The sequence below is a fragment of the Lissotriton helveticus genome, chromosome 4_1 (genome assembly GCF_964261635.1).
Source record: "Lissotriton helveticus chromosome 4_1, aLisHel1.1, whole genome shotgun sequence".
NCBI lineage: Eukaryota > Metazoa > Chordata > Amphibia > Caudata > Salamandridae > Lissotriton > Lissotriton helveticus.
In genome coordinates, this window is record NC_136063.1 from 19467794 (window position 1) to 19488829 (window position 21036).

The 21036-nt window shown below is 46.2% G+C and overlaps 1 protein-coding gene across 1 annotated transcript in view; it reads left to right on the top strand.

Annotated features, from left to right (window-relative positions):
- The first annotated feature begins 4927 nt into the window (after nucleotides 1-4927).
- Nucleotides 4928-21036, top strand: part of LOC144826910 (phospholipase A2 inhibitor and Ly6/PLAUR domain-containing protein-like) — a 135629-nt gene continuing 119520 nt past the window's right edge. The window contains exons 1-3 of the mRNA XM_078685369.1: nucleotides 4928-5035; nucleotides 7302-7418; nucleotides 8843-8998. Of these exons, the coding sequence (XP_078541495.1) occupies nucleotides 4984-5035; nucleotides 7302-7418; nucleotides 8843-8998 (325 nt within the window). The 5' untranslated portion in view covers nucleotides 4928-4983. The remainder of the gene's footprint in view (nucleotides 5036-7301; nucleotides 7419-8842; nucleotides 8999-21036) is intronic.

Below are 21036 nucleotides of genomic sequence, written 5' to 3' on the forward strand. Positions count from 1 at the left end.
GTTTGCGTGACTGGTGGCTTTTCACCCTTCACACTCGGGGTGCTTGCTAATGTCAGTTGTTTGTATTGTGCTCCCTTTGGGGAGGGAGGCGGGGGAATTCTCTTGCCCCTATTTTTTTCTGGGAATATCAGGTATATTTGGATCGCTTTAGCGTTCCCTTTTGGGGGCAGTTGCTTGAACTTCAATAACTGGCGTTGTCTCGCCTTTAGCTTGTTTTTTTTCTGTTGCTTTTTTAGCTTCTTTGTTGCTCTCCTTGAGAGAGGGATATCCTGTGTGTCCGTTGTACCTGATGAGTCTTCCTGGGGTACTATCCCGGTGTCTTCGCTGTTCCGGTGGATTATGCTTTGCGAGGTTGTGGGTGCTAAAGGGCTGCTGTTTATCTTGGTGATCGTATGCGATGTGCTTTTGCCTTTTTCGGCTATGTTCTTCTTCCCCGATGGATCCCAAGGTGGCTGTGTATCCTTCGCGGTGTGACCGTTTAGCTCCACCTGGTGTTCTTTATTATTAGGCAGGGAAGCCCACTTCTCGATAAGGTTTGAGCATCTGCAGGAGCTAACCCCCCAGTTGGAGAGCTCATGCTGGGAGATCCTGTTGTCCATGGCCTCCACCTTGGAGCTTATATCTACTAAGCGCCCAGCTATTGCCTGTAAGAGGTCTATTTGTAGTTCCATCTCGATTGCCTGCCAAACAAGAGCTTTATGGGTGGCAATGTTTGTCTCCAACTGAGATGGGTTCTCAGTGGTCGTATCTGTGCTACTGTTACAGGCAAGGTGGTCAGTTTTCGTTCTGTAGGCCCCTGGGGATTCAGATGGCCAGAATGAGATTGGAGTTAGATCGAGAGTTCTTTCGATCTTTTGTTCAAGGTTGTAGAGGAAGGATCCTGCGATCTCCCCCGTAGCTGGTAGTACTGCAGCCTGAGTTTCCTATTGAGGGTCCGTTAAATTGGAGTTTTTGCGTTCTTGTTGGGAGTTACTTGTGCCGGGGGTCTGGAAAGTTGGGGCAAAGGGCTTTGGGCTGATGGATTTGTACTGTTGTCTTTATGGTGGAGCCACTTTTGGAGGGGGCTGTGTCGTTGTTCTTGTTAATTTTGCTAATTATGCTATCCCGCGTCTCGTCTGAGGACAGGAGGGGAGTCCCGAATTGTCCTGCTGATTGCTAGGGGGGGATTATGCGTGGACTTCGCTGACCTTTTCCTGGTCGATCCCGGGTTCTTCAGAGGGTGATGTCATAGCCTTGGAGGAGCAGGTGGAATTGGGTGATTGTCTGCTGTGGTCGATGGTGCTGCTATCTTGGTCCGGGCGTGGATTGACTGGGTTGGTATCTTGGGTTGGGCCATGGTTGCTATTCGGTGGATCGTGTTTCTTGAAGAAATTTCTGATCGAGCCTCTTTGATCGGGGTCTTGTGGCTTTGCATTAAGGCTGTCAGTTAATGATTTGCTCCTCAACATCCGTGTTGCTGGCTTATTGACTGGTGATTCAGACGTGGGGCTTTTTTCCAGAGAGATAGGCTGTCGGCCCTTCTTTTTGGCCCCCATATGCCGAGTGGCCTGCTGGAGTTTACCTTCACGCTGGTAGACGCTTGTGGGCAGGTGCTCTGAGGCTTTTGCCGTTGCTTTTTTTTCGTTGCTGTGGGCTTGCCCGTGATGGAGAATCTGCTCTAACGGCAGATGAGCTGGGAGTTGGGCTGCTGCCTCTTTTGGGTGTTGTGGGCCGTCGTTTCTGCTCGTATAATTCGAGCCAGACCTGTCCTTGCCTATTTAATTCAGGGTGATGATGGTGCAGTGCCCGTGTCAGGGGGAAGCACAGAGCGAGGCAGGGGCGCAATGCTGTTGGCGTTTGGCGTGTGGCCCAAGTTCCCCCCTGCCGCTCCCAGGCTTGTGCAGCAGACCCTTGCGATAATAGTAGCACAGCGGTGGTTCAGATCAGGTCGGCAGAACACGGTGCCACACTGCGCGTTGGTCCCCCTGGCCCCCCTGGCCGCCCTGCTCCCAGAGCTTACCAGTCCGTTGTTTTGCCAGTGCCTGCGCCTTTCGCCCTCTCCGCTTTTGGTTTCCTGGCTCCTGTGCCTGCTCGGACCATCTGCTTCTTGCCGCTGCAGGTGCCCGGCGTGGTCGGCGTGGTCAAGCCCGTTACGGCCAGTCTCCAAAGAAAGTGTGACGGGAGAGCTCCATGCACCCGCCTGCTCCCACCAGCTCACTGGCTCTCTCTCTGGTTCGAATTCCGTGCAGCAGCAACGGCGCAACAGCACCACCTAGCGACGCTTGTTTGCCAGTATTTTCGGGGACAATGAATCCAGAGAGTAGATGATGAGGAGGGAAGTGGTATTTCTCTGGTGTTGGTTTGTCACTCTATCCATGCTTTCGTCAGCTTCAGCTTCAGCCTTGTTATGAGAATGTGATGGTCTGATATCACTCTCACATCCTGCAGGAACCTCCAGATTGTCGATCTGATTCTCTGTTGAATTGTCTGATGACAGCCAAGTTGTCTTGTGTATTTTTTTGCATGAGAACACACTGTACCCATATCACTGGACTGTTCAGGGCACAGAGGTCTCCAAACCTTTAACCATGCTTGTGCTTATTGCCAATTCCATAGTTGCCCGTGACATCTCTATACCCAGTGTTGTTGTTTCCAATCTTGACATTGAGGTCCCCCATCAGTATGATGATGTTTCTCTCAAGGCATTTCTCCAGGACTGGAGTCTGTTTTAAAACTGTTCTTTTTCCTCTATTTTGCTGTCATTTGTATTTGGATAACGTTCACGTTGATCCTCTTTCTTTATCCGGAAGGTCGCTGTGATGATTCTTTGACAGTGGACATCCCATTCAATCAGAGGTCTGTCGGTTGCTAACATTAGCATCAGTGCTACTTACTGAGTGTGTGGGACACTATCTTCCTCATGTCCAGTACACTGCAGAATTCCTCCTGAGGATTGTCTTTTCCAACTGGACGGTGTCCACCTGGTCTCACTGAAGGAGATTTGTCTCTCCCCAAGACCAGGATGTTCTCTGGTTTGTTGTTTGCTGTATCCAATCAAGGAACTTTTTATAAAGTGGGGTAGCTATCCCCATGGATACCGTTCATTTTAGAGGAGGGCTTGGGACTGGCAGGTAGTGGGCACCCATCAAGCAGGGGAAGAGGGATAAAGAGGGAGGAATCAAGGAGCAGGGAAGGGAGGGAACATGAGGGAGGTATAAACAAGCCTCAGATATCCAGGGTGCAGTACTTTCTGGGTGTGGTAAATACCTCTTCATGCTGGAATTGATCCTTGTATTGTTGCCACACATGGAGACACAGTATTTATGAGCCCAAATTCTTCATCTTTGCTTGTTCTTGGGACATTTGTCCATGAAAAATTGCCAGAGTTGCTATAATTACCCTATGCAAACACAGCTACCTGCCTGATTGCAGACAAGAACAACATCAGGGTCCTCCTAGACCGTGTTGACATAGCAGCCCTTTTTCTCCTGGACCTGTTAGCCACTTTTGACATCAAGGATTCACACTCAAATGAATCGCCTCATACCTCTTCGGAAGAACCCTGAGGAACCATCTTGCAGCGTTCACATTGGAACCCAGGAAGGTCATCTGCGGAGTCCCCCACAAATCATCTTACAGTCTTACCCTCTTCAATGCCTACATGACCCCGCTGGCCTACACCATCAGATTGCTCAGACTCAACATCATCTCTTACACTGACTACAACCAGCTCATCCTCTTGCTGTCCAAAGACCCCTCCATCAGAGCCAGCTTCCACAGATGTATGATGAACGTTTCTGACAAGATGAAGGACAACTGCCTCAAACTCAACACAGACAAGACAGAAGTCTTCATCCTTAGGAACAACACCTCGCCATGGAACAATGCATGATGTCCCACAAAGCTTGGCCCACCCCTGCCCTGACAGAACACGCCTGCATTCCTTGGCCTTATACTGGACAGAAAGCTACATATGAAGAAGCACGTCTAGGCAGTCTGGTCCGCCTGCTACCGCACCCATGCAACACGAGAAGGACATTTGCGCCGGTGTTCATCACTAGAAAACTGGACTATGAAAACACACTTTACATAAGAATCACTGCAAGTCTCCTGAGGAGAATTCAGAAAATGTAAAACCCAGTGGCAAGACTCATCCCCAGATGGCCCACATCACACTCCACCCAAAAATTACACTGGCTCCTGATCAAGAAGAGATGCCAGTTCAAGATGCTGACCCACTCATACAAAGCCCTGCACAGCGAAGGACCAGCATACGTCAAAAAGCACCTTGCCTTCCACCAGCCACACTGATACCTTATAAAATGCTTCCTGTTCTTCGCAGAGAGCCCCCGGATCTGCTGAAGCAATAACAGAAGGTGATCTTTATCGCACCTGGTGGTCAATACATTGAAAAACCTTCCCCTGCACCACTCCGTCACTCCAGCAATTCAGAAAAGACCTGGATGTTGAAATGAGCAACTACGACGCAGCAGTCAATATCTCCACTGCCTCAAGACCCTTACAGGTGATTGGTTGTGCTTCATAAATGCTGATTGATTAATTGATTGACTGATTGATTAATTGATAGATTGATTGACTGTTTTATTTATTGAGGTAGAAAATACTCTACCATGTGGTACATACCCCTAAGTTGATTATTATGACTCCTACACATATTTATATATGTTTGTTGGATTGGAATTGAGCCAGGCACTTATAATCATGGCCTCAGTACAATTTGGTATTTACTCAACAAATCTGCAGTACATCATTTCATACTGTTTATTTCAATATATTTGTAATGGATGATGCCAGCAACCAGAGAATTGCTCCTAGTCACACACAAAGAGTTCAACCACATCATGTGAACATAACTCATGTATCCTGGACCCAACCTTTCTGTGAGAGTATAAAAGGCACGCCCTGAGGATGAGATGTTCAGAAGACCCAGGCAAGTGATCCAGGTTAGAGACTCCATCCCCTACTCCTTACTCTGCTAGCACCATGAGGGCTATCTTTGCAGCTGTGGTCATGCTCCAGGCACTGATAACTGGAGGTAAGATGGTCATAAACTTGTACAGTTTTGATTGTCGCGCCGGGATGCCCCTGGGTAAGCTGAGCGCGTTACAAGTTTCATATAATAATAATAATAATTGTTGTGAGTATACACTACGGCACACTTAAGAGAGTAATGATCAGGACAGAGCTTAATTCACTCCAGAAATCTTCTGTGAGTATAAATGCCCCAGCTGTCCTTATATTCTATTATATCATTGTCCTTTTCCCTTATTTCTGTCTTTCCCACTATTGTTCATTCTTTATCTCAGTTTTAGACAACCTGTAAATGGCAGGGTCCCCCCGGCACACAAACTCTAGAAGAGGCTATCAGGAAAATTATTTGGAATTACTTGTATTCTCTAGGGGGTATTGAACTGTCCCTTAGGTTCTGCTTGCGGTTCGGCCAGGCTGGACCTTGCTATGGTTTTGAGTTCTGTACCTTGGGGCTTGTCCTGCTAGCCTTCCTATGAAAAAGCAATATAATGACCTCATAGAATCCAAGCACCTTTGGATTCCTTTAATGAATGTTAATTATTATTAACATTATGGGAATTGTGTTTCCAATGTTGATCATACACAATGTAAGAGGAGCATTGGAAGAAGGATCACATTTGTCTTCACGGCACCTGTTGTCACGGTGACCATTAGATTATCAACAATATATCAGATGATCAACAATATATACAATATATACAATTTTTTTTGCCTGAAAGTTGACAGGGCTCCCTTTTGTCCTCAGTGTGTCTCAGAAGGAGATGCACAAACACTTACAGTGCATTATTGGAACCATGCTTCACCAGCAGCAATTGGTCAGATCAGGAGAGATGCTAACTTTCCACACAATCTTCTTGGAATGATAAGCTTTTTTTTGTTTTACTTTATATTTTCATATGTACTTCACACCTTTAATTTCTTTTTAAAACTGTGAGCGTGAGTCCTTTAAAACTGGAAATGTATACCAGTATGTTTACTATCTGCATGTGAGCAAAAAGTGTCCAAGAATACCGCTTGAATACTGTGACTGTGATACGGTTCCAGTGTAACTTTCAATTTAACATGAGCTTATCTACACTCTCATCTATGGTCATGAGAAAACACATGTCATGATTTATTTTTTCCAAGAAGAATGCAACATAATTTTGAGATCCACCTTCTCTAAGGATTCTCTAAAGCTGCAGATGCTTCCTTTGTTCAAGTGACATAGCAGAGAGGTTTCAAAGGATCAAGCTGGTTTAAGATCTAGTTTCATCTGAGCCTCTAGTTCTCATCTGGTAGCCACAGCACACACTTTACCAAGACCTTTGATTTTCTCCATTTGAAATGTCAAGAGTGTGAGCAAGCTTCACCAGCCAGATCTGTGCATATGTATGTTTGAGTGGTAGCAAGTGGTATGTGCTGCAGAATGCAGCACATATGAAAAGAGGAAATAAAAAATAAAAAAGATGTTTCTCCTCAATCCGCTTGGCATTTTGGCACATTCCCAGGTTCCCAACTCTTACAAAATATGGGAAAGCAGCAAAGCCCATGCTCCAATCACGTAATGACTCTCAAGTTGAAATGTAACATAATGTCCAACTTCCCATGCGTGCTCTAATGAACAATATTTTTAAATGATGTATAAGCAATTTTGTAGTGGAAGGGTACACTTCTAGTTCAAAACCCAAGCGGCACATTACAGAGACGGCTTTGCACTATAGTGCGTAACACAAGGCAGACAAAGTGCTCCAGCACAGACAGAGAGGAAAACACAATATCTTAGTCAAAAGGGTGCTGTTCTGGACTCTCTCTCTCTTTGACTCAATACAGCTCATCAAATGTGGTTGTGTCAATTCTTTAGTTATCTCTAGATCTTTTTATTTGTTCTTATCTATTTCTATTAGTCTCCATCTGTCTCTATGTGCCTGGGTCTTGCCATTTTTGTCTTTGTATTGATCTCTTTCTGTCTCAGTCTGTTACAATCTTCATTCTTCCTCAGTGTTTTCTCGACTCTTCCTAAGCACCCTTTTGTGTTTATATTACTTTATTTTCCTACTCTCCAAACAACTGGAATTATCTGATACATTACACATTTTCTGTTATATTTTGTACCACTGAGTACCAGAACTTTCTTCTTTTCTTATTTCTAAAAGATGTAAATGTGAAGTGTGAATGTGCCCCACTTTGAGGCTAATGCACAACACTTGTTTTTTACACATATTTCTCAATGATTGAATGAAAAGCACAATTTTGCTCGGATTTCTAGATTGCATTTCTTTTTCCTGCAGATTGCCTACTTTGCGAGAAGTGTCTTGCTACCGGCACCACCCAATGCTCAGGTATCTTCAAGCAATGCCCTCCTGACGTCACTCACTGCGTCAAAGGGCTGAAGAACAGCACAGTGGGTGAGTGTCACATGCCACATCTGTAACCTGACTCTTTCCTCAACATTCTGGCCAGTGCTTAATTTGTAAAATAGTAAGTACCAGGTCCCAAGATATTTCTTCGGAGGCCACTGCAACTTGCACCACCTGTGGTCCTTGTCAGCACTGCCAGATACCTGTACCGATGGCACACCTACATGAATGAATGAATGAATCAGTGAATGAATAAATAATGATATTTCTTGAGATCATGGCTGCTCCGAGGAGTGTTCAGCCACCAGGTGGAATGTAAGAGGGCAAAGGAAGAGGGGATTACAGAGTGAAGAATCTAATATAACATTAAAGTCATACAAGTATGACAGTTGGGGCTATACCAGGTGAACCAAAGCTGTAAGATGCACCTGAGCAAGCACTCGGGTCTTATTATTTTGTTAATCCTATATTAAACACTTTTTCTCAGGTGTATTTTCAAAAATAGATTAACAGAGCCACCATGTGGTGGGTTGTCATAAATATGTGCCTCTGTTAGGAAATATGTCCAGGTTTCAAGCACCAGAAAACACCAGAACAAATTAAGAACTGATTCTGGCCATTTATGGGTTAGTTGTAAGGTGCCTCTGTGAACTTCAGAATGTTCTTCCGTTGTATCTACATGTCATCGACTGATTGGGTAAAATTTAGGCTGGCATACATTCCTACCTGGGCCCCTTGCTTGCGGTGCCTGAGGCCCCTAAGCTAAGCTATAATTCACTAAAGAGGACTAATAATGGTGTAACAGGGTTGTAAATGTAAATGTATTGCGACTTATATAGGGCACGTATCACCCGAAGGCATCAAGGCGCTTGCCTTGGGAACCCGTCCTGGCTTTTTCCCTGTGAGATAACCCCTACTGGGTATCCCCAGGGTGAAAGCCAGGCATCCTGCAGCGGGTTGGGCCGCCGTAGTGGAGATTAAGCAACTATTGCCCAGAGTTGCAGCGTGGGACCCCATGATTAGAATAGGCACCGAGGCGAGAATTATCGAGTTCGTGGACATTATTTTGGGCTCAGGACCCTGCCACGTCGGGAATTGAACCCTGGTCCCGGGCCAGACATCTGCATCAGAGTCTGCCGCTCTAATCAGTGAGCCACACTCCTCCACCTTGTGGTGCTCGTGTTTCCTCTGGAGAGTGCCTTGCCTTGTAGTTCAAGATGGATTGTTCTCATGGGTATCAGATCAATACTGATTTGCAAAAGACAGACTTCTTTTGTATTGAGTTTAAAATTAGCGAAAGAATTGGCTAATCATCTCAGTGGTAGGGACAACGTGTGACACCCCATAAAAAACCTTACTTTTTCTTGGTTTGCTTGTTTCACCCAGGCTCCTTCAAGGTAACCATGTCTGCTCAGGAACTCATACTGAGATCTTTTATTTTGTTTAATCAAAACTTGCATTTGTGCCAACAGGGGATAATGTTGCTGTAATTGCATTTAAGGACTGTCTGAATCCCTCTGCACAAGCATCCTGTGGAAGAGAGTTTTACTTCCAAAACTCTTTGTTTTCTCTCCGGATCAGTACAACATGCTGTGACTCTGACTTCTGCAATGGAGGGGATGTGGAAGGTATGTATGAGAGTGTGTATGGACTCTGAAATCTGTTACACAGGTAATGTGTAGGGTAGATGTGGTCTGTGACTCTAACATCTATTACAGAGAGTATGTGTAGTCTGTGACTCTTACATCTGTAACTCAGGGGTGTGCTGGGTATGTTCTGTGACAGACGGGTGTGCGAGTCATGTACAGTCTGTAACTCTGACATCTCTAGCATAGGGGATGCACAGGGTATGCACAGTCTGTGACTCCAACATTTATAACATTGAGGATGTACAGTGGAGTTAGAGTCTATAAATTCATATTTGCAACTGAGAGATTGTGCAGTCTGGGCTGTCTGTGACTCCAACACCTTTAAAAGAGGGGATGCTTAGAACATGACATCTGTAAAGGAGGCACAGTTCAGGGACATGCAGTCTGTGAATCTTATATCTGTAAAGGAGGGGCTGTGCAGGGACATACAGTCTGCGATTATAATATCTGTATATGAGTGGCTGTGAAGGGACATGCATTCTGTGATTGTGTCATGTGTAACTGATGGGGTGGGCAAGGGACATGGAGTATTGACTGAAAGATGTGACAGAAGCGAGTTACAACATTAATACAGTGTGACACTTCTGTGACACAGTGTGTGAGAGGTTGACCTGGTATATGATGCACAGAAATGTAAGTGGGCACTCAGCAGCAGTCCAGACAACCCTTATGGTGATTTTAGTGGTCTTAAACAGCCTTAAAAATCTCTCTGAGTAGTAGTTGTGTAAAGCAGCTTGTTTTACTTGAACATGATTGTATAAGTATAGATTATATACATATGTATTTATTACAAGACACTCACTAACACGTTTGGATATCTCCTAGCTGGAGATATACACAATACTCACAATACTTAGTAATAGAAACAGGTATGTAGCACAGAATTCACAGTGGTCAACGGAGGCCGCGTGCAGTATGGTATCACTACCGCTGGATCAACAAAAGTCAATGGGTAAGTTGCGATTTAAATTTTAAATAAGAAGGACCCTTCCCAGTGAACTCTGAAGAAACCCCTTGGAAGACAGAAGGTTAGAGAGCCACCCAACCCGTGGATAACTTAGGAACCAGGTTACCTGCACCAGGGAGGCTGGGTGCCTATTTAAGAAGTTGTGTCGGAAACCATTGTCCAACTCAATGGAAGATTTCAAGAAAATGCCACTGCTGGGGAAGGTGCAAGTGTCCAGTAGAACCCAAAGGTGGATTCAAGATGTGAAAAAACTGCAAGCAGAGGGGACAGAGTCTAAGCTACTCCGGAGTGACCCGGAGGCATGGAAGACGAATGCCCAAATCTGTCGGGGGTTGCAGAAGGGCTGACTGTGACCTTGGAACTGCAGCTGTGTGGATGAGGAGACACTGTGGAAGACCAGGAGCCATACATGAGCTTTTCTACATCAGATATCGAGAGTTGAGGGGTCAGTGTGCGGTGGGAGCGCGAACAAGCATTGGCAATTCAACCAGTAGTGAAGTTGAAAGATGTGTAATGTCTTGACCAGCAAGGTTCAGGAGACTCCCTATAGGTAGGGGACTCAGGGTAAGCTCAAGCAATCAGGGGAGCCCAGAAGAATTCAGAGCTGACCCTCAAGAGGACCCACAGTCCGGTGGCACTGTAGTCACAAGTTCACTGAAAGATGCAGGCCCATAGTGCAATTGATAGGGTGGGAATGCAAATCTTAGTCACTGGAGATGCTTGAGGTTGGGGAAACTTGGAGCCCAAACATGTTGGTGTAAAGAAGTTAACAAGCCTTTGCAATGGCAAGTCAACTCGGAGCACAGGAGTATGGTTCCTGCAGCTCAGACGCGGAATACAGGCCTCAAACTTGATGAGAGGACAGGAAAGGCGTTGTGGGTTGTGAAGAATTACCATCTGTGTTGCAGGACCTTTCAGAGTCCAGAGGAGCTCAGGATCAGCAGACCGGTCAGCTTAGTTGAGGTGCCTGCAGATGCAGAAAAGTGACTCCTTTACTTCAAGGGAGATTCATTCAGGTGTTGTTGATGCCCACAGGCCTTGGAAGGTTCCTTTATGGTGCACAGCGAAGTCCAGAGTACCAAGGCCTTCAAAGTAGAAGTGGTGTCTGAATTGCATCTTGTCCCATGATGTATCTAGGGACACACCCACAGGTAAGCCCTTAAATACCTTAAGGAGGGTTGGTACGATTCAGGGTTCCCTCCCTAAGGATGGCTAAACAAGAGAGTGGATACTCCCCTGTCCTTTGTCCAGTCTCGCACCAGACTATGCATGGAGGGCACCAAGTGTGCCCTGCACGCAGACTATGTTGTGGTGGCAAGCAATCCACCCCGACCGAAATATAATACACCCTATCTGGGAGGTGGCCACATTTTTCTGTGACAGGATGCCGATTGTTCTGCCTTCCCCTGCTCAAGCTCAGCTCAGCAGTAGGAGGGCAGAACTGTGTCTCTGGGCCTCAGCAGCCATGTTGTGCTGCCTGGGTCTGGAAGGCTGTTACCAGAATCTCTGTGGACCTTACGGAGGCCCCTAAACAAATAATAAATTTCCAGTGCTATGATTCCAGCATGTTTGATACCAAACACAACAGCGTTTGTTGCGGCCAGTATAGAGATGGTCATCACAGAATGACAAAGTGCCCCTCTATATGTTATAAGGCTCTCTCACTTACAACCCAGGAAAATGGACTCTGAAGGCTGTAACGTCAACCTTGGGGGCAACTACCCCTTTTATTACCTGCTGTAAGTCCCACACAGCAGGATTGCTAAGTTGTTATATCAGGCCCACCCCCACCCTCCAGCACTCTGCAAAGGTGCCCTCTGGTGCCTTCTAAGTAGGGGCATTAAGTCCACTTGCATCCTGAGGGTCCGTGGGGGCCAACTAGCCCACCAGGTACATCCAGTAAGTACCGTAAGTAAGTAAGTAAGTACCGCGCGGTGCCTGCCGCTTTGTATATGCAAATGCTGAAATGCATATCTAGCATTGTGGCGGGCGGTGCTGAGAGCACTGCCCGCCACAATGCTACAAATGCAGGATGTGCCCGCCACTGTGGCGGGTACATCCTAATGCCCCCCACAGGACCCCCGCCCTTATGGCAGGCGGTCCAAATCCCCGCTAGGATGACGGGCGGACAAAGCCCACCCGTCATCCTAATGGACCCCTTAATTTTAATTGTGAGCCCTACTGACCTCAGCGTAGGTGTATCATGAAAAGATGTCATATGAATAGAATACACTGTCAAAGTGTTGACTTTTCTGAGTACAATCTTGTTGATAGAAATTAGATTTTAAAATTCGAATTGCGAGCTCTGCTGTCCGCAGTGTAGACTGTTATTGAGTGTTCGTTTGCACTTGAAGATGAATTTGGTCATTGACCAAAGCTATAACTGATACTGGACTGCATCATCTGTAATCGTGAGTCTATCTATTTGTGAGCCCTCTATCCTTTGTCAAGTTTTGCTACAGATTGGGATCCAACGGTTCCCCAAAATGTTTTGAAGTGGACTGTGCTTGGAGGGCAGCAATCGTGCCCTGCACCCAGACTATGTTGTCTCTCTCACCCTGCCCCATTACACTCAACTCTGTCTGGGTGGTGGTCACACGTCCCTGTGACAGGATGCCAATTGTTATGCCTTCCCCTGCTCAAGCTCAGCTCAGCAGTAAGACTGTTACCGGAAGCTTTGAGGACCTAACAGAGGGCCTTTCCAGTGCTATGATTCCAACATGTTTGATAGCAAATACAACAGGGCTTGGTGCAACCAGCATTGAGATGGCCATCGCAGATTGACGCTGTGTCCCTCTATATGTTATATGGCTCTCTCACTTTACAACCAAGGAAAATGGACTCCGAAGGCTGTAAGGATGTCCTGCTCATAGAGGAACAGCTTCACACTTAGACACGAGCACCCTGCCTTCAGGATTGAAAAGGCCTGCTGTAGTGGGTACTTATAGGTTTTACGTGCAGTGACACTGGATATAAGAAAACATGTGCCTTTACATGTAGCTAGCACCAGCTTACACAGGCTGCAATGGCATGCTCATTTTGATAGTTTGAATGGTCTCCCATACGTGGCATGCTTCAGCCCATAGGGGAACTCTGGAATACCGATGCCCTGGGTACCTTTGCACCATATAATAGGGACTGATCACCAGAATATCTGCTGAAATGGGGCTTTCAGGCACTGAGCAGAATATCCCCGAAACCAATTAAGAGAGACACAGGAGAGCAAGAGTCAGATCCAGCACTTTTGGAACATGGAGGGAGGCTTGCTGCAGGTCTTCTGCTCTGTCTGGCTCCTTGTTTGCAGTTTAGGAATCATGCATTGGTAGTTGAGTGCACTGTGGAGGATTCCTATTCTACTGCTACAATGAGTCACCAAGGGTGGAATTAAGATTAAAAAAAAATCTGAAGTTGTTGTTTTGTGCATTTTTGAGAGTGAGTGTGTGAGAGTGAATGTCAGACAGGGAGTGAGTGTATCTATCTATCTATCTATCTATCTATCTATCTATCTATCTATCTATCTATCTATCTATCTATCTATCTATCTATACATACATATATACATTCACTGAAAAAAACATAGGTTATAGACCATATATAGTTAGGAATTAGCATTTAAAAAACCTTATTTTACTCACACAAAACCATTGAAATTCCATATATAGTTAGTTGCACTAACTATATATCGCGCACCCGCAATCCACTGCTGATCATGTCACATATTACATCATTCATGACATGGTCAGTGACATCACTGATGACATCACTGATGACATCTCAAATGACATCACTGATGACATCACTGATGACAACATCCAGTGACTGTATGTTTCTGTAAAGTTAAAATATGTCTTACATATTGAAGAATGAGTGGATGTATAAGTGTCTGGATGAAGGATTTAGTAGGTGCGTGACTGACTGTATGAGTGAGTGATTAAATGTGTCTCACTGAATGCATGGGTTAGTGACTAAACTGTCTTAATTTGTGCATCATTATGTCTGTTGTTCTGTAAACTGCTGCATGTGTTGATCATTAGCTATACGAGAGGCTATATGTGTTATTAATTGGTTGCCCAAGTATTTCTATGGGAGATTGAGTTTGTGTGGGGGTGGCTGGAAGGTGTGTGACTCTATGCATAGATGTGTGAGCAGTTTATTCACTAGGTGTATGAGTTCAAGAGTGCATGTGGAAACAGCTACATGGGCAGTTGACTGTGTGCATGAGTGTATTGATGAGTGAATGGATATCTCAATGCTACATGTCATAGTAAGTACATATGTAAAACACAGTACATGTGAGAGTTGGCATATATAAATAACTGTGCATGAGAGCCACTGAATGAGTGAGTGGTTGTATCGATCATTGTGAACTTGTATCAGGGATTGTATAAGAGAGTAAATATGTGTTAGTATATGTTTCAATAAGTAAGGTGTGTTTAACTATATAGTTGAAGAAATGGAGGTGAGATTGTTTCTTTGCATGACTGACTGGGTGTGTGAGTAACTCCATGGATGAGTGGCAGTGTGTGAGTGTCTGTATACACTGAGTGTATCTAAGGTTATATTAGAGTCTGAAGAGGTTTATCGTATTAGCACAAGAATGATGTCAAATGAGATGTCATCAGTGATGTCATTTGAGATATCATCAGTGATGTCATCAGTGATGTCACTGACCATGTCATGAATGATGTAATATGTGACATGATCAGCAGTGGATTGCGGGTGCGCGATATATAGTTAGTGCAACTAACTATATATGGAATTTCAATGGTTTTGTGTGAGTAAAATAAGGTTTTTTAAATGCTAATTCCTAACTATATATGGTCTATAACCTATGGTTTTTTCAGTGAATTTTCAAGGTTTTGTAAATGCTAATTCCTAACTATATATGGTCTATAACCTATGGTTTTTTCAGTGAATTTCAATGGTTTTTTAATAGCAAATATCATAAGCTGTCGAATGTCAAGTACGTGGTAAGTGAAAACATTTTCGTGTTTATGCACACTGATCTGCTTTGAATGGTGCCCCCCCCCCCCTTCATTTCTATTAGGAGTACTCTCTCTTTGCAGATAGTGAAAGGTAGTTAACGCAGGCCTTTGCCCCCGTTGTAATCCGTCGTGCCTGCTTCTCTCTCCATTTGATTGATTGTTATCCAAGTATTTACTATTTTAGAATTAGTTCTCTTTGGTTCATTCTCTATTTACAAACAAACACAGAGTCGCAATACTCTGTTTAGTCTTTGCAGATAACGAAAAATCGTGTAAAAAAAAAGAAAAGGAATCGAGCAAAATCAGTAGGCCACTAATGGGATCTCTTTTTGACCTCGCTAAAATAGAAACATTAGGAACAACCCCTCATGACAAATACAAAACTAGTGAGATGAACTGAACTCCACACAATGATGGCTGCAAAACAGCTCGGCTCCGCCACCCACCCCGCCCAAAATAACGATAAAGAGCGGCTGCCATGATTGGTTGCGGAATGGCCACGACGGAGCTACGAAATGGTGCTGCTCTCATGCTAACCCCAGCTTCAGTCTGAAACATCCAGAAACACTGTAGACTACCAATTCGATCAGTTCCGGTAGCGCCCCAATGTAACCCGGTAGAGAAGAACTAGCCCTCCCCTCTTTGACTGATGGTTCTTGTTGCCTGTCCCTTCTGTTGTCATTTAACAGAACTATTTAGCCTGCTGAAAGGGGTTGTGTTTCGACCGCTGGTTGGTGGAGACATTTTGACTATATTCTGGACCTGCGTTGTCGCGTAATGCGTCATATGACGCGCCGCGTTAGCGCATCCGGAAGTCATCCGGGGCGCGCAGCGCGTAACGTAAGCATAACAAGTCATATGACTTGTTAATAAAACTTTTCATTGGTTCATTTTACTTTTCTTATCCTAATGATGAAAGCCTTGGTCATATCACCTAAAAATTACGCTTTTAATTACTTCCGAACATTATTTTTTCTTAAATATATGTTATAATGTTCCAGGCTAATGTACTTTCCCGGAAATTTTACAACTGTCCTGCAAGTAAAATATATTCTTTTTTCGAGAAAAAGAGCGTTTCTTCGTCCCATGACGGAGCCGTTGAGCAAAAGAGGGTCGACCTGCTGTCTTAGTCGCCGATACGCCTGAATATGAGATTCTTATCGATCACTTTATGTTGCAGGAATAGAAAACACAACAGCCCTTGACCATTTATCTTTACTGCGTTCCTTCGTATTATACCTTTTACCCTTCATGTAATTGGTCTGCTTTATTTCACTTGCCTTTTAATGATTCTAAAACAGTGACTATTATTAAAAACTTTACCAATGTATATACTACTACCATGTTTTCTTTTAAAAACCTTTATTGTGAAAATTTCATTATACAAATACGAGCCTATAACCACGTGGGCCTGCCACGGAGCAAACTGTAATCGTATATGATGAATAGACATTTACACTGTAGAGGAACGTAACGGGCGGGCCATTAGGTTGCAAGAACTAAGGTGTCTAACAGTTACGGAATCGGTGGACGTACATTTTATAATTAAAATACGACAGGGCCAGTTACAATAAAATTATCTAGATATACATTTGCGGGCAAGTACCATGGGTGACGTTAATTCGAACTTTCAACAGCACAGTAATCAATAACACATCAGAACTTAATATCAATAGGGATGTCGAAATATTCAATCAATTCTCGTCCCCGCCCGCCATGTGCTTCAAAACTGCATACGTATCTCGTGATTTCAAGGTTCTGCAACCAGTACACAACAAGGAGTTACGAGTCCCATTTATTCTGGCGCCGTTTTGGGCGAGGACGGGCAGGTCCAGGATATAGTCAAAATGTCTCTACCAACCATCGACTATGATGATGTTCATATGCTGTATTTATTAGAGTAACACTCATCTGTCCACATGAAATTAATTTACCACAATCTAAACATGTCATTTTAATCTTTCCAAAGTTCTTCTAAATATTTGGGACCGTTTCCCTTGCCTCTGAAGCTCTCAGTGCCACTTCTTTGATGAATGTACTAGCAGGTCAGGGGTTCTCCTCCAAATCTCTCTTTTATGCAGCACTATAATTAATTGGTGCCACCTCTCCATATGACGATGCATGGTATAGTTACCACAACTATATTTTTTTTCGGTTCCTCTGGAGAGTTCATCGTGGCAGATGAAGCGTGTAACGTACCGGGCATTTACCTTTTTTTGCATGTACAGGAAAGGAAAAAAAAATCGAGCGTCCAAGTTCTAAGGTGTCCCAGGGCCATTTTAGTGGACCAGGCCCAAATCCAAAGAACAGGCCGCCATTTTGAGAGTCCTCTTGCAGCCGCCTGTCGCTGTAGCATCAAGAGCAGCCGAAACTCAGCTGAATGGCAACTGAAACGGTAAATGGGCGCCCCACTACATTTCAGCATTGTAGGATGACCACACCAGTACAGCAACTTGCTAGACATCACCTCGGTGCCATCCGGATCTCGGCGCCCCACTGCAGATGAAGAGCCTCTCAACTATGAAACCACCACGGTGACATCCGGATCTTGGCGCGTTGTGCTGCCTTCGGCCTATTCGCACATCGGTCCGCTACTGACGCCATCTCACAGGCTAATGGGGTGACCCACGCCGAGTTTCAGCATTGTAGGATGACCACACCAACTTGCTAGACATCACCTCGGTGCCATCCGAATCTTGGCATCTCAACGCCTAGTGGTATCTTCCATACAGAAAATATTGTTACGCTGCCTTTGGCCCCATTCGCACATCAGTCCGCAACTTAGACATCACCTCGGTGCCATCCGGATCTTGGCATCTCAGCGCCTTGTGGTGTCAGTCAGAAAATATTGTTGCGCTGCCTTTGGCCCCATTCGCACATCAGTCCGCTACTGACACCATCTCACAGGCCAATAGGGCGCCCCACGCCGACTTTTACCATTGTACGATGGCCACACCAGTGGCACAACTTGCTAGACATCACCTCGGTGCCATCCGAATCTTGGCATCTCAACGCCTAGTGGTATCTTCCATACAGAAAATCTTGTTACGCTACCTTTGGCCCCATTCGCACATCGGTCCGCAACTTAGACATCACCTCGGTGCCATCCGGATCTTGGCATCTCAGCGCCTTGTGGTGTCTTCTACTCCGAAAATATTGTAGAAAATATTGTTGCGCTGCCTTTGGCCCCATTCACACATCAGTCCGCTACTGACACCATCTCACAGGCCAACAGGGCGCCCCACGCCGACTTTTACCATTGTACGATGGCCACACCAGTGCCACAACTTGCTAGACACCACCTCGGTGCCATCCGGATCTTGGCATCTCAGCGCCTTGTGGTGTCTTCAAATCAGAAAAAATTGTTGCGCTGCCTTTGGCCCCATTCGCACATCGGTCCGCTACTGACGCCATCTCACAGGCCAACGGGGCGCCCCACGCCGACTTTCAACATTGTAGGATGGCCACAGAAGTGCGACAACTTACTAGACACCACCTCGGTGCCATCCGGATCTTGGCATCTCAGCGCCTTGTGGTGTCTTCTATTCAGAAAATATTGTTGCGCTGCCTTTGGCCCCATTCGCACATCGGTCCGCTACTGACGCCATCTCACAGGCCAACGGGGCGCCCCACGCCGACTTTCAACATTGTAGGATGGCCACACCAGTGCGGCAACTTACTAGACACCACCTCGGTGCCATCCGGATCTTGGCGCGTTGTGCTGCCTTCGGCCTATTCGCACATCGGTCCGCTACTGACGCAAACTCACAGGCCAACGGGGCGCCCCACGCCGACTTTCAGCATTGTTGGATGGCCACACCAGTGCGGCAACTTACTAGACACCACCTCGGTGCCATCCGGATCTTGGCGCGTTGTGCTGCCTTCGGCCTATTCGCACATCGGTCCGCTACTGACGCAAACTCACAGGCCAACGGGGCGCCCCACGCCGACTTTCAGCATTGTTGGATGGCCACACCAGTGCGGCAACTTACTAGACACCACCTCGGTGCCATCCGGATCTTGGCGCGTTGTGCTGCCTTCGGCCTATTCGCACATCGGTCCGCTACTGACGCAAACTCACAGGCCAACGGGGCGCCCCACGCCGACTTTCAGCATTGTAGGATGGCCACACCAGTGCTGCAACTTGCTGGACACCACCTCGGTGCCATCCGGATCTTGGCGCATTGTGTTGCCTTCGGCCTATTCGCACATCGGTCCGCTACTGACGCCGCCTCACGTGCCAACGGGGCGCCCCACGCCGACTTTCAGCATTGTAGGATGGCCACACCAGTGCTGCAACTTGCTGGACACCACCTCGGTGCCATCCGGATCTTGGCGCGTTGTGTTGCCTTCGGCCTATTCGCACATCGGTCCGCTACTGACGCCGCCTCACGTGCCAACGGGGCGCCCCACGCCGACTTTCAGCATTGTAGGATGGCCACACCAGTGCTGCAACTTGCTGGACACCACCTCGGTGCCATCCGGATCTTGGCGCGTTGTGTTGCCTTCGGCCTATTCGCACATCGGTCCGCTACTGACGCCGCCTCACGTGCCAACGGGGCGCCCCACGCCGACTTTCAGCATTGTAGGATGGCCACACCAGTGCTGCAACTTGCTGGACACCACCTCGGTGCCATCCGGATCTTGGCGCGTTGTGTTGCCTTCGGCCTATTCGCACATCGGTCCGCTACTGACGCCGCCTCACGTGCCAACGTATTTTCTCCGCATTTTACACCCTATGCCGCATAACAGGTCATGTGACTTGTTTATAAAACTTTTCATTGGTTCATTTTACTTTTGGTTTCCTAATGATGGAAGGCTTGATCATGTGACCTAAAAACAACACTTTTCATTGGATGAAAACTTTTTTTTTTTCCCAAACGATGAAAGCCCCACCTTGTTTCTGGATGTTTCAGACTGAAGCTGGCGTCAGCATGAGAGCACCACCATCTCGTAGCTCAGTTGTGGTCATTCCGCGAGCAATCATGGCAGCCGCTCCCCACCAGAAGCCTGCAGGAGTCGGAGCCCCCAAAACTTTTGATGAATTCTCAAGGCGGAGGGGACGCTTTCGAGAATGGGGTCCAAGACCTAGCAGACAAGCGTCCGATTTCAAAGGTGTCCCAGGGCCATTTCAGTGGACCAGGCCCAAAAAGGAAACAGCCTGCCGCCATTTTGAGAGTCCTGTGACAGCCGCCTATCGCTGCACCGCAAGAGTGGGCGCAACTCAGCTGAATTGCGGCTTTTGACACAGTGGACCAAAAACGGACGGAATGGCAACTGAAACGGTAAAGGGGCGCCCCACTACAACAGATGACACTCCACCTGGACAGGCCCGTTCACCGCCTCCCCCGGGGCGCCCCGCGCGTTATTCGGAGCAGCATTGTAGGATACCAAAACCAGTGCGGCAACTTACTGGACATCACCTTGGTGCCATCGTTCTGCTGCCTTGGAACTATTCGCGCAACAGTTTGCTACTGATGACCCACCCCCCGCGACGCCCCATGCCGTTATTTGCTGGGTGGCAACTTACTAGACATCACTTTAGTGTCATCTAGATTTCAGCGCGTTCTGCTGCCTTGGAACTATTCGCACAACAGTTTGCTACTGATGACCCACCCCCCGCGACGCCCCACGCCGGAAATCTGGACGTTGTGCTGCGTTGGGACTATTCGCACAGCCGACCGCTACTTCGTTGTTTTTCCCTAAAAATGTTTATATGTTATTACTATTTTTGTTTTCTTGTATATATTTATAAATTATTAAAGTTTTATAATCTTACTACTTTGTCGGAGTGCTATATATTTTTAATGTGACACATAATTGTAAAAACTTTGATGTACAAAGAGTCATCCCTGGAATCTTCCGCTTCAGGCTCGGTCCCCTCCCCAATCACAATACAGGATGGTTTTCAGATAATAGCAACGCTTCTGCTGTGACGGATCTCATCGAGTGTGGGCCTTGATCTACTATAACTCCTTTGAAGAGGGGTGATTCTTTACAGCTGTGGCCATAAACTACATCTGCAGGGCTAGCTGATACCCTAGGACCAGCCTGGACAATCGGAC